Below are 12,073 nucleotides of genomic sequence, written 5' to 3'. Positions count from 1 at the left end.
CTGCTCGGCAAACTTCTTGTGCTTCTCCATCTCGGCATCGGCCAGCTGCTTCTGCCGCAGGGCAGCCTGCTCTGCCTGTGCCCGTTTTGCTGCCTCCAGCTCGGCCTCCTTCCGCAGCTTCTCTGCGTCCGCCTGTGCCTGTGCCTTGGCCTGCGCCTCCTCCTCTGCCCGCTGCTTCAGCCGCTCTGCCTCCTCCACGCGCTGCCGGGACAAGCTGGCGTCCTGCTCGGCCTTGCCACGGGCAAACTCGGCCTCCTCAGCTGCCCGCCGGGCCCGCTCAGCCTCCTCACGCAGCCGGTCCAGAAGGCTCTGCTCCTGCTGGCGTGTCTGGAGCAGCTCCTGCTCCTTCTGCTGCACGGCAGCCAGGTGTGCCTTCTCCTCTGCTGCAATCCGCTTCTGCGCAGCCTCCCGTGCCAGCTGGATCTGCCGCTCTGACTCCTTCTCCGCCAGTTCCTTCTGCCGCCGCGCCTCCTCCACCATGGCCCGCAGCCGCTCCACCTCCTCCAGGGCCAGCCGCCGCTGCCTCCCGGCCTCCTCCTCGGCCGCCAGGATGGCCTGCACCTTCTCTTCGGCCTCGCGCCGGCGGCCCTCCTCCTCCAGCGCCAGCGCCCGCTGCCGCTCAGCCTCCCGCTCCGCCTGCTCCCGGCTGCGCTGCACCTCCTCTGCCTCCCCACGGATGCGGTTCAGCTCCCGCTCCAGCTCGCTCTTGCCAGCTGAGGCCCTCTCGAAGCTGGCCTTGAGGGCACGGATCTCCTCCTCCACCTGACGCCGCTGCCTCAGCGTATCCTCCACGAGCCCCTTCTGCCTCTCCAGCTCGCTCTCCGAGGAGCGCTTCAGCAGGGCAATCTTCTCCTCAATGTCCTGCTTGTGTTGGGCTGCCTGTTCCTCCAGCAGCTTGCGCTGGTAGGCCTCGTCCTCCGCCAGCCGCCGCAGACGCTCGTTCTCCGCCTCCTTCTCCTTCAGAGCAATCTCTGCCTCCGCCTTCAGCCGTGAGGCCTCGTTGATGGCCGCCAGCTTCTCCTTCAGGATGCGCTCGGCCTCAGCCCGTTGCCAGCTGGCCTCGTCCTCTGCCAGCTGCCGCTGCCGCTTGGCTTCCTCAGAGAGGGCGCGCAGGCGGGCGGCCTCCTCAGCCAGCTCCCGCAGCTTGTTGGCCTCTGCCTCCAGCCGCTGCTTGGACTTCTCGCTGCTGGAGCGTGACTCCTCCTCTGTCTTGGCCTTGCTCTCCAGCAGGACCTCCATCTCTGCCCGCAGCTTGGCCAGCTCCTCCTCCAGCTCTTTCCTCCTCTGGATGGCCTCGTTTACTTCGCCCTTCAACCGTGAGAGCTCTTCCTCCAGGAGCAGGCGCTGCTGCTCCCCATTCTCCATCTCCGCCTTCAGCCGGATCAGCTCCTGCTCCGCCGCCAGCTTCTGCTGGGCTGTGCCCTCTGCCAGCTCCCGCTGCTTTTCCAGTTCTTCCTCCGCCAGCTCCTTCTGCCGCACGGCCACCTCCTCTGCCTTGGCGCGCTTGCGGGCCTCGCGCTCTGCATCCTCCTTCTGCTTCTCGGCCTCCTCCTGTGCCAGTGACTTCTTGTGGGCCACTTCTTCAGCCTGCAGCCGCAGGCGCAGCGCCTCGTTGGCCTTCTGCCGCCAGTGCTCCAGCTCCTTCTCAGCCTCCTCCCGCGAGCGCTCGGCCTCCAGCTGCTGCCTCTTCAGCCGCTCAGCCTCCTCCTGCAGCTGGGCCACCACATCGTGCTCCTGCTGCAGTGACAGTTCCAGCTGCGCTGTCTTCTCAGCAAAAGAGAGCCTCTTGCTCTGCAGCTCGGCCTCAGCGCTGCGCTGGGCCACCTCCTGGGCCACCTGGATCTGCCGATCCTTCTCAGCCTCTGCCTGCCGCATACGCCGCTCAGCCTCCTCCGCCTGCAGCCGCAGCTGCTCCAGGTCTGCCACTGCCTTCTGCTTCTCCCGTGCCGCTTCGCGCTCAGCCTGCACCTTGCGCTTCAGCTCCTCCTCCGCCTCCCGCTTCTTCTGGCTCTCCTCCTTCACCTGCCGGCGCAGGCGCTCGGCCTCCTCCTGTGCTTGCCGCTTCTGCCGCTCAGCATCTTCGGCACGTGCCCGCAGCTCCTGCAGCTCTGTCTCTGCGCTCTCCCGCTGCTTCTCGGTGCTCTCCAGCTGCAGGCGGATGAGGCGGATCTCCTCCTCCACTTTCTTGCGGTTGTATTCAGCCTCCTCGATCAGCTTCACCTTGGACTTGATCTGGTGGTCCGAGTTCTGCCGCAACTGCATCAGCTCCTGCTGGATGTTCTGCTTCTGCTGCTCGGCATCCACGGCCACCACCTCCCGCCGGGTGACCTCCTCCTGCATGCGGAGCTGCAGCTCCCGCGCCTCCGCCTCCGCCTGTGCCTTGGCTTTGGCGTGGGCCTCGGCCAGCTGCCGCTGCTTCTCCAGCTGCGCCTCCACCTCCGCCAGCCGCTTCCTCTCCTCCTCTTTCAGCTTCTCGGCGGCTTTCTGGAGGGGAAAGAGGGTGCAGGGGACAGAGAGGGGAGAGAGAGACAAATCACAAGGGATGCGATCGCGCCGTGGAATCGATGCTGGCCCAGGCACACACTGCCGAGACAGCCGAGGGGTGGCAGATGCGCGTGGAATGGCTTCGGCCCCTGGGCCACCACACGAGCCGGTGACGCCAGCTTCCAGAAGATGTGTGGCACGACAGGGGACACACGACAGCACAGGCAGACAGGCAACGGGAGCCAGACAGCAGCGCAGGAAGCCGCGTTCCAGAGAGAAGGGACAGAGAGCGAGCGGAGCCCAAGCGATGAAGACGATACGAGCAGCGTGCACATCACCACCCTGGCTCCCCCTGCGAGGGGGCTGGCACAGACAGCCCCTGCCATGAGGAAAGGAGAGAGACGGCCTGGGAGCAGAAGAGAGGGGAGCGGTGCGAGGGCGGTGCCAGCAGAGCCTTCCCTGCCGGGAAAGTCTCAACAGGAGAGAGCAGTTCAGCTGGTTCAAACCCCTCCCAGCCCTCTCCAGGCTACTGGGAGCAGGGCCTGCCAAAGGGCCAACGCAGCTGGCGCCTGGCTTGGGGCTGTGCCGCAGCGCACGCACCACATGCACTGTGAGCGAGGCAGCCACACGCTCCGCAGGGCCTGGGCACAGGCAGCGCATGCAGGGGAGCCAGACCCCACACCGGACCCCTGGACCCGGAGCAGCACAGACGTAGAGGAGGGCGAGGAGGAGAGGGTGAGCCGTGGGGGAGGCGGAGGGTGCCGCAGGGAGAAGGCATGCGCAGAGTGAGTACCTGGTGCACGGCTGCCAGAGTCATCCTGGTTTTTTACCCTCCATTAGATCCCCACCAACACAAATATTCCCCAAGAAAAAGCACTGGCAAAGCGGCTCCAAGGGCAGAAACCAAGAGTTAGAGAGGTTACCCCGCGCCAGACCCCGCGGGCCAGCGCCCAGCACAGCAGCATGCGCAGGCAGGTGCTGACTGCACTACGTGTATCTGGGAAGTGCCTCCTACCACCAGTCACACCAGAGCCCCCAGTGCCCAGAGCCAGCGTGGCTCGGAGACCCACTCTACGCAGAGCCAGCAGCCTTGCTCCCAGGAGCCCAGCAGGGAGCAGGAGCTAGAGGCCGTGGGCCAGTATTAGTGATAGGGCCGGAGTCATGGCCATGGGCCAGTATTAGTCATGGGTCTGCAGCCACAGCCACGGGCTGCTGTTAGTGATGGGGCCAGGACTGGAGTCACAGCCTTGGGCCGCTGTTAGTGATGGGGCCAAGGCTGGAGTCACAGCCATGGGCCAGTGTTAGTGATGGGGCCAGGGCTGGAGTCACAGCCATGGGCCGCTGTTAGTGATGGGGCCAAGGCTGGAGTCACAGCCATGGGCCACTGTTAGTGATGGGGCTGGAGTCACGGCCATAGGCTGGCGTTAGTGGTGGGGCCAGACTCATGGACGTGAGCTACCACCAGTGAAAGGGCTGGAGTCATGGCCGTGGGCTGGTGTTAGTGATGGGGCCAGAGACCCTGTGAGCTGCGTTCCTTTTGGTTACACAGCTGGCCATGCCGCCCTGCACCGCTCCCTACCTCCTCGTCCTCCAGCCGCCGCAGTGTCTCGGTGATGAACTTGATGTACTGGGTGGTGAGCGTGGTCAGCTCACTGTACTGCGTCCGCAGGTCCACGTACTGTGGAGACAGTGGGTCAGCACAAGGGAGGGGAGCTTGCCCGCGGCCCGCCGGTACCCCGGCAACCACGGGGCTGCACGACCACGTGCCACAGCCCCAAATCCACCCCTTCAGTGAGCAGCCACGCCCCAGGAGCTGCAGGACATCCCAGGCCAGCGGCAGTGAGAGCCCCCCTCACCTCCTGGATGATGCTGTCAGATGCCGACTGCACTTTGGGCTTCTTGGCCGGCGATGCCACCGGCTCCACCTGTGCCTTGAAGCTCACCAGCTGCAGCTCGTAGTCCTGATGAGGAGAGAGTGATCAAAGCTCTGCTAGCCCTGGCCACGGTGCTGTGAGCCCACCCCCTGCAGGATGCTGTGCTGCCCCCCCAGCCCCCCAGGCAGCGGGCCCACCTTGATGGCATCGATGTACTGCTTGGCATAGCGCTGGCACTCCTCCACCTTCTCCTTGTGCTGCTCACACTCCTCCAGCAGTTTCTGGGGAGACATGTGGGGGTGAGCCCGGGCACCCCATGGCCACCCAGGAGCCCACCTCACCCCACCATGGCCAGGGATGGCCAAGAGCACCACTTGCCCTGCCATGGCTGGGAATGGCTGGGAGCACCCCTCACCCTGCTACAGCCAAAAATGGTCAAGAGCACCCCCCGTCCCATTGGGGATGGCTGAGAGCTCCCACGTGCCATGACCAGGGACAGTCCCCCTTCTGCTGCAGCCACCCAAGAGCAAAACTCAACATGCCATGGCTGGAGATGGCCGGGCACTCCCCTCACCCTGCTGGGGATGCCCAGAAGCACCCCTTGCCCCATTGGGGATGCCCAGGTGCACCCCTCACCCTGCTGGGAATGCCCAGGAGCACCCCTTGCCCCATTGGGGATAGCCAGGCACACCTCTCACCCTGCTGGGGATGTCCAGGAGCACCCCTCACCCCATGGAGGATGGCCTGGCACACCCCTCACCCTGCTGGGGATGCCCAGGAGCACCCCTCACCCCATGGAGGATTCCCAGGAGCACCCCTCACCCTGCTGGGGATGGCCCAGCACACCCCTCACCCTGCTGGGGATGCCCAGGAGCACCCCTCACCCTGCTGGGGATGGCCCAGCACACCCCTCACCCTGGTGGGGATGCCCAGAAGCACCCCTCACCCTGCTGGGGATGCCCAGAAGCACCCCTCACCCTGCTGGGGATGCCCAGGAGCACCCCTTGCCCCATGGCCAGCCCTACCTTCTCCTGCAGCAGCTGCTCGCGCACGGCCTGGCTGTCGGTGATGGGCACGGCCTGGATGGCCTCCTGGCGCTGCCGGGCGTCGCGGATCCACTGGCGCAGCGCGTCGCAGCTCTGCCGGTAGTAGCCCAGCTGGCGGCCCAGCTGGTCCAGCTCGCGCTGGCGCAGGTCAGCCTGGCCCAGCACGGCCTGCCAGCGCTCCAGCAGCTGCTGCACCCGCTCCCGGTACCGCTCCAGGTCCACGTCCCGCTCGCTGTGGCCGCGGACCATCCGCTCGTTGACGTCCTTGGCCTTGCCGAGGTCGGTCTCCAGCGTGCTGAAGAAGGGCTGGTGGCTCTCGGCCTGTGCCCGCAGCCGCTGTGGCAGACGGGCACTGGTCAGAGCCGGCCGCGGTGTCCCCAGCCACCCCACCCAGGTCCCCTTATCACCCCCAGGGCCCCTGGTACCTTCAGCTCAGCCTTGCTGGCCTCCAGCTCAGCCAGGTCAGCGGGCACTGCCTGCACGTCCTTCAGCTGCTCCTCGTACTTGCGGAGCAGCTCCTCAGCGCCCTGCGTGCTCCGGATCACCAGCCCGATGGTCTTCAGCCTGCAGCAGAGGGACAGGATCAGCCGGGGACAGGAGTGGATGGATTAGGCGGGATCAGGATGGGAGCGGGAGCGGGATCAGCTGGGAACGGGATCAGCCGGGAGCAGGAGCGGGATCAGCCGGAAGCGGGAGCAGAATCAGCCGGGAACGGGAGCAGGATCAGCCGGGAACGGGATCAGCCGGGAACGGGATCAGCCGGGAGCGGGAGCAGGATCAGCCGGGAACGGGATCAGCCGGGAACAGGGTGGGAGCAGGAGCAGATGGATTAGCTGGGATCAGGATGGGAGCGGGAACAGGATGAGAGTGGGATGGGATCAGCTGGGAGCAGGAGCTGGGTGGGAGCGGCAGCAGGATTAGCTGGGATGGGAGCGGGCAGCTCAGCAAGAGCAGCACCGCAGACCCAGGAGGGAAGGGAAAGGGAAAAAGCCAAAGAAGGGGAAAGGGAGAAAAAGAAAAAAGGAAAAAAAAAAGGAAAAACGGGAAAAAAAAGGAAAAAGGGAAAAAAAGGACAAACTGAAAAAGGAAAAAAGGAAAAAAATTTAAAAAGGAAAAAAATGGCAAAAGGGGAAAAGGAAAAAAAAAGAAAAAAGAAAAAAGGGAAAAGAAAAAAGGGAAAAGGAAAAAGGGAAAAAGGAAAAAAGAAAAAAGGGAAAAGGAAAAAAAGGGGGAAAAGGAAAAAAAGGGGGGAAAAGGAAAAGAAGGGGTAAAGAAAAAAAGGGAGGAAAGGAATAAAAGGGAAAAAGGGAAAAGGGAAAAAGGAAAAAAGGGAAAAGGAAAAAAAGAGAAAAGGGGGAAAAGGGAAAAGGGGAAAAAAGGGGGAAAGGAAAAAAGAGGAAAAAGAAAAAATGAAAAAAAGGAAAAAAGGGAAAAATAAAAAAGGAAAAATGAGAAAAAGAAAAATGGGAAAAAGAAAAAGGGAAAAAGGAAAAAAGACAGAAAGAAAAAAGGAAAAAGGAAAAAAAGGAAAAAGGAAAAAACGGGAAAAGGAAAAAAAAAGGGAAAAGAGAAACAAAAGGAAGAAGAGAAGAGGGAAGGAAAAGAAAGGGAAAGGCATGCTGGCTCTCCCCAGACTCCCCACGGCCTCCCAGCCGCCCAGGCTCGTTTCCAGCCCAGGAGTGACGTGCCAGGGCTCACTCACTTCTCCAGGTAGATGCTGGAGAGGCTGTACACCTGCTCCATCTTCCGCAGGGTGACCTCCAGCTCGGAGCGCAGGACGGGCGCCGAGCCCGCCTGCTCCGGCTGCGCCAGCACCTGCTCAGTCTTCTCGCTGACTTTGGCCAGGTTCTTCTGGATGCCCTCCAGCTCCAGGTGGGTTTGCTGCAGGGAAGGAGTCCCTCAGTCCTTGCTGAGGCCAGGGCCAGCCCCTGACAGAGTGCTCCCGCTCTTGGACCCCGGGAGGAGCAGAGCAGGGAAGGCTCTGCAGCCCGTCCGTGCTGGTGGACAGCAGAGGTTTGGGTGGGATATTGGGAAAACTCCTCCTGCACAGGGCTGTCCTGGCACAGCTGCCAGGGCAGGGCTGGAGTGCCACTCCTGGGGAGATTTTACAGCCATGTGGATCATTTGGGGACGTGATCAGGGGTGGCCTTGGTGGACTCAATGGGCTCTGAGCATTTTTCCAACCCAAACCATTCCCCCAGGCCCATCCTGGCGCTGAGGTGGCATCTGTGCGCACTGCACATGTCACATGCGTGTCACAGGGCGGGGGTCACCCTGCATGTGGGGCCTGCCATGGGGCTGGGGTCACCCTGGAGGTGGATCTTGCAGGGATCCACCGTGACAGCTCCCCTGGGCTGGCACACGTGTGTCACACACCTGCTGCTCCGCCTGGCGCTGCGCGCACTCGCGCAGGGGGTCGGCCTTGAGGGGCAGGCGCAGGCGGTGCACGGTGCGGCTCTCGCAGCTCTCCAGCTGCAGCCGGATGTCCTTCAGCTGCGAGATGTAGCTCTTGCACAGAGACTCGTCCTGCTCTCCTGCGGGGACAGGGGGGCGGCTCAGTGCCCTGGGACACCATGGGGACACCGCGGGGACCCGCAGTGACACCGCGATGGCTCAGCACCATGGGGACACCCTGGGGACCCACAGTGACACCGGGATGGCTCAGCACCACAGGGACACTCTGGGGAGCCAGAGCAGGGAGAGGGGACATGGGGATGGCCTAGCACCACGGGGACACCACGGGGACCCGCAGTGACACCGCGATGGCTCAGCACCACGGGGACCCACAGCAGGGAGAGGGGACACCCTGGGGACCCACACCAGGGAGAGGGGACACAGGGATGTCTCAGCACCACAGGGACACCTTGGGGACCCACAGCAGGGAGAGGGGACACAGGGATGGCTCAGCACCATGGGGACCCACAGCAGGGAGAGGGGACACAGGGATGGCTCAGACTGTGGGGACAACACTGGCACCCATGGTGGGAAGGGGGGATGCAGGGATGGCTCAGCACCCTGGGGACACCCCAGGAACCAATGTGAGGAGGGGGGAGACTGGGACAGCTCAGCTCTATGGCGATACCCCAGGGACACCACAAGGACCTGGGGAAACCCTGGGGACCCCCACCCTTCAGAGGGTGCACCCACCTTTCTCCTGGCTACGCAGCAGCAGCTCGTATTTGTGAGTGCAGGCGTTGTAGTCGCGCTCCACCTGCAGCCGGTCGTCGGGCTGGAAGCTCTGGGAGTCCTGGCTGTCCCGCAGGAACTCCTGGTAGTGCCTCTCCAGGCTGGACAGGACCTGGCGCACCTCCTCGGCCGGCAGCGTGCGGAACTGGGGGGGTCACGGCCATGTCAGCCCCCGCTGGGAACCCCGGGACCCCTGCGCCGCTCCGGGACCCCCAGGAACTCACCGTGAGGTGCGTCCAGGAGTGGATCTGCTGGATGTCCCGGGTCAGGTACTGCCAGGCGCGGAGGCTGCGCAGGTCCTGGTGCAGCTGCTGCCACAGCCCCAGCAGCTGCTGGTGGTGGCTCTCCAGCCTGTGGGGATGTGGAGTTAGAGAGGGGGACACAGGGAAGCCCGAATGGGGTGCAGGGGCACTGTCCCCACCTGTGCACGGCGTCCAGAGCCTCCTTGTTGGGGGGTGGCAGGAGGAAGCAGACTGAGGGGACGACGGCCTCGCTGCCGGCGGCGCTCAGCACCCGCCACTGCTGCGGCTGCGCGTGGTTCACCAGGGCACAGGCGTCGTTCTTGTGCACCGTCACCTGCGGGGCAGGGGGTCAGGGTGGGTCCTTGTGTCCGCCTGTGTCTCTCCCACATTCCCCAGTGTCCCCCCCGTATTCCCCTACGGGCCTGGCGTGGTCTCAGTCTGGGCAGAGGGCCCCTTGGTGTCCCCCCTTGTGTCCCCCCATGGGGCTGGGGCAGAATGAGAGAAGGGTGGGAGGTCCCCCATGTGTCCCCTTGTCCCCAGGATGGTGTCACACCAGAGGGGGGGTCCTCCAGTGTCCCCCCCACGGGGCTGGGGCAGCATCAGAGCGGGGTGCTGGACCCACCATGGCTCCCCACATCCTCCCCAGGGGAACCAACCCCAGCGCAACCCTCGCGTCCCCCACCTCCATTTGCTTGTAGTCGCAGACGGCCTGGATGGGGGGGCGGCCCTGCAGGGGTGTCGAGGGGCTGCGTGGCTTCAGCTGCACGATGGTCCTGGCGCGGCGGGAGAGACCCCCCAGCTGCGCCCCCAACTCCGCCAGCTGCTCCTTCTGCTCCTGTGGGGGCAGGTTTGGGACACCTCAGGATTTGGGGCGCCCCACGGTGTTGAGGGGCATCAGAATTTTAGGGAGGTACCAGTTTTTTTGAGTGAGATCAGAAATATCAGGAGGTCCCAAAGGTTTTGGGAGCTCTTGGGGTTTTGGGGCGTGTCCAGGGAGTTTGGGGAGGGGTCAGGAATATAAGGCAGGGGGGTCACCCTGGTCTGTTGCAGCAATGGGGTGTGGGGGTCACCCCAGGGCCTGCAGTGGGGTGGGCACCCCAGAAGTCTGCAGCTGGACACCCCAGGGGCTGCTGTGGGACTCTGATTTTGGGGCTCATCCTGGCGGCTGCCACCCCAGAGCTGCGAGGGGCTGGGGTCACCCTGCACGTGGGGTCAGCCTGGGCTTGCCGTGGGGCTGGGGTCACCCTGGAGGTGTCACCCTGAGGATCCTGGGGGGATCCACCTGGGCAGTCCCCCTGCGCTCCCACCTGCCCTCGCTACAGGGTGATGCAGCAGGGTCACCCTGCAGATCTTGGGAGGGTCACCCTGGGGGTCACTGTGGGGGTCTCCCCGGGCTCTGGGGGTCTCAGGGCTGCCCTCACCGCGAGGTCCTGCAGCAGGTCCTCAAGGCGCGTGGCCGTGGTGCCGCGGTCGCAGCTGAACTTGCGCCGCATCGTCTCCTCCGTCTTCCGCAGCAGCTCCTCGGCCTCCCGCACCTCGGCGAAGAACTGGGGGGGCCAGGGGTCAGCGCTGGGGTCACCACGCCCTCCCCCCCACTCCTGGCCCCGCCCTGGCACCCCGCCCGTACCTGGAAGTAGTTGGTGTTCTCCTTCAGGTGGGTCTCGATGCAGCAGCAGAGCTGGAGCATCCAGCTCCACTGGGTCTGCAGCGCTGCCAGGAACGCCTGGGGGGAGCGGGGGGGACACCGGGGCTGGCACCAAGGGCACCTGCACCGCCACAGGTGCCCACACCCACGCCTGACCTGCACCCACACCTGGCCTGCACTCACACCTGGCCTGCACTCACACCTGCATACGCAGTGCTACAGGCAGTGACCCTCACACCACACCACTGTACCCCACATCAGTGAACCCCAGACCAGTGACCCCCAGTGCCCACTGCACCCCACACCAGTGACCCCCCAATGCCCAGACCCTCCTGAACCCCCTCCCCAACCCACCAAGGCCCCAAGGTGCCCCTCAGACTCTCCCAGCCCCTTCATTTCCCCCAAGGTCACCGAGACCCCCAGGCCCCCTCCAGATTGCCCATACCCCCCCAGATCCCCCAGTCCCCGAAGCCCCCCCAGCCCCTGTCATGCCCCCCAGTTTGCCCCACGCCCACCTCCAGAGTCTGCGCCCCGGGGTGCTCCTCTCGCAGCAGCTGCTCGCCCGTGGTCCGCAGCTCCTGGATCCGCCGCTCCCGCAGCTCCAGCTCCCGCATCAGCGCCTGGGGCGGGGGCAGCGCTCACACACGTGTGCAGGGTGGGGGGGCAGGGCTCACACACGTGTACAGGGCAGGGTTCAGGGCTCACACACGTGTGCACAGCTCTGTGTGTGTGATTACCTGGGGCTGTGTGTGCAAGGGGGGCTCTGGGGGTGCTCAGAGGGTTCTGGGGGTTCTGGGTGTGGGGGACACACGGGGGCTCAGTGCTGCAGAGCAGGGAGGGGACCACGTGACACAGCCGTGTGCATGTCCATGTGTGGGGATGGCACACATGTGTATCCATGGGTGTGTCCACATGGAGCAGCTGTGTCCGCCATGCGTGTCTGCCCACATGCATGTCCATGTCATGGCCATGCCCATCTCTGTGTCCTTGTCCACACCCATCCCTGCATCCGTCTCTGTGCCCATCCCCATGCCCATGTCCATGCCCATACCTGTGTCCACACCCATCCCTGCATCCGTGTCCATGCCCATCCCCATGTCCATAGCCATGCCCATGTCTATGTCATGTCTGTGCTCATCCTCGTGTCTGTGCCCATGTTCATGCCCATCCCCATGTCCGTCCCTGTGTCCATGCCCATCCCCGTGTCCATCCCTGTGTCCCTGCCCGTGTCCATGTCCATGTTGTGTCCTTCCCCTGTCGGTGTCTGTGCCCATCCCCATGCCCGTGTCTGTGTCCATCCCCCTGTCCATGCCTATCCCTGTGTCCATGCCCATTCCCGTGTCCATGTCATGTCCATGTCTGTGGCCATGTCTATCCCTGTGCCCATGTCCATGCCTATCCCCATGTCCATGTCGTGTCCATACCCATCCTCGTGTCTGCGCCCATGTCCGTGCCCATCCCTGTACCCATGTTGTGTCCATGCCCATCCTCATGCCCATGTCCGTGCCTATCCTTATGTCCATCCCCATGTCCGTGTCCATGTCCATGCCTATCCCCTTGTCCACGTCTGTGTCCATCCCTGTGTCCGTGTCCATC

At 64.1% G+C, this 12,073-nt stretch overlaps 1 protein-coding gene across 1 annotated transcript in view; it reads right to left on the bottom strand.

Moving 5' to 3' along the window:
* Positions 1-3: 3 nt before the first annotated feature.
* Positions 4-12,073, bottom strand: part of PLEC (plectin) — a gene marked incomplete at its 3' end in the record, with an annotated part of 48,596 nt that continues 36,526 nt past the window's right edge. The window contains exons 20-34 of the mRNA XM_064407133.1: positions 10,993-11,097; positions 10,460-10,555; positions 10,254-10,379; positions 9,515-9,667; positions 9,012-9,166; positions 8,815-8,941; positions 8,552-8,735; positions 7,781-7,938; positions 7,107-7,285; positions 5,830-5,968; positions 5,384-5,740; positions 4,556-4,639; positions 4,341-4,445; positions 4,064-4,162; positions 4-2,484 (exon numbers count right to left, since the gene is read on the bottom strand). Of these exons, the coding sequence (XP_064263203.1) occupies positions 4-2,484; positions 4,064-4,162; positions 4,341-4,445; positions 4,556-4,639; positions 5,384-5,740; positions 5,830-5,968; positions 7,107-7,285; positions 7,781-7,938; positions 8,552-8,735; positions 8,815-8,941; positions 9,012-9,166; positions 9,515-9,667; positions 10,254-10,379; positions 10,460-10,555; positions 10,993-11,097 (4,548 nt within the window). The remainder of the gene's footprint in view (positions 2,485-4,063; positions 4,163-4,340; positions 4,446-4,555; positions 4,640-5,383; positions 5,741-5,829; positions 5,969-7,106; positions 7,286-7,780; positions 7,939-8,551; positions 8,736-8,814; positions 8,942-9,011; positions 9,167-9,514; positions 9,668-10,253; positions 10,380-10,459; positions 10,556-10,992; positions 11,098-12,073) is intronic.

The sequence above is a fragment of the Passer domesticus genome, unplaced genomic scaffold, assembly GCF_036417665.1.
Source record: "Passer domesticus isolate bPasDom1 unplaced genomic scaffold, bPasDom1.hap1 HAP1_SCAFFOLD_81, whole genome shotgun sequence".
NCBI classification, from domain to species: domain Eukaryota; kingdom Metazoa; phylum Chordata; class Aves; order Passeriformes; family Passeridae; genus Passer; species Passer domesticus.
The sequence above is the reverse complement of the archived record's forward strand: the minus strand, read 5'-3'. Positions and strand labels throughout refer to the sequence as shown.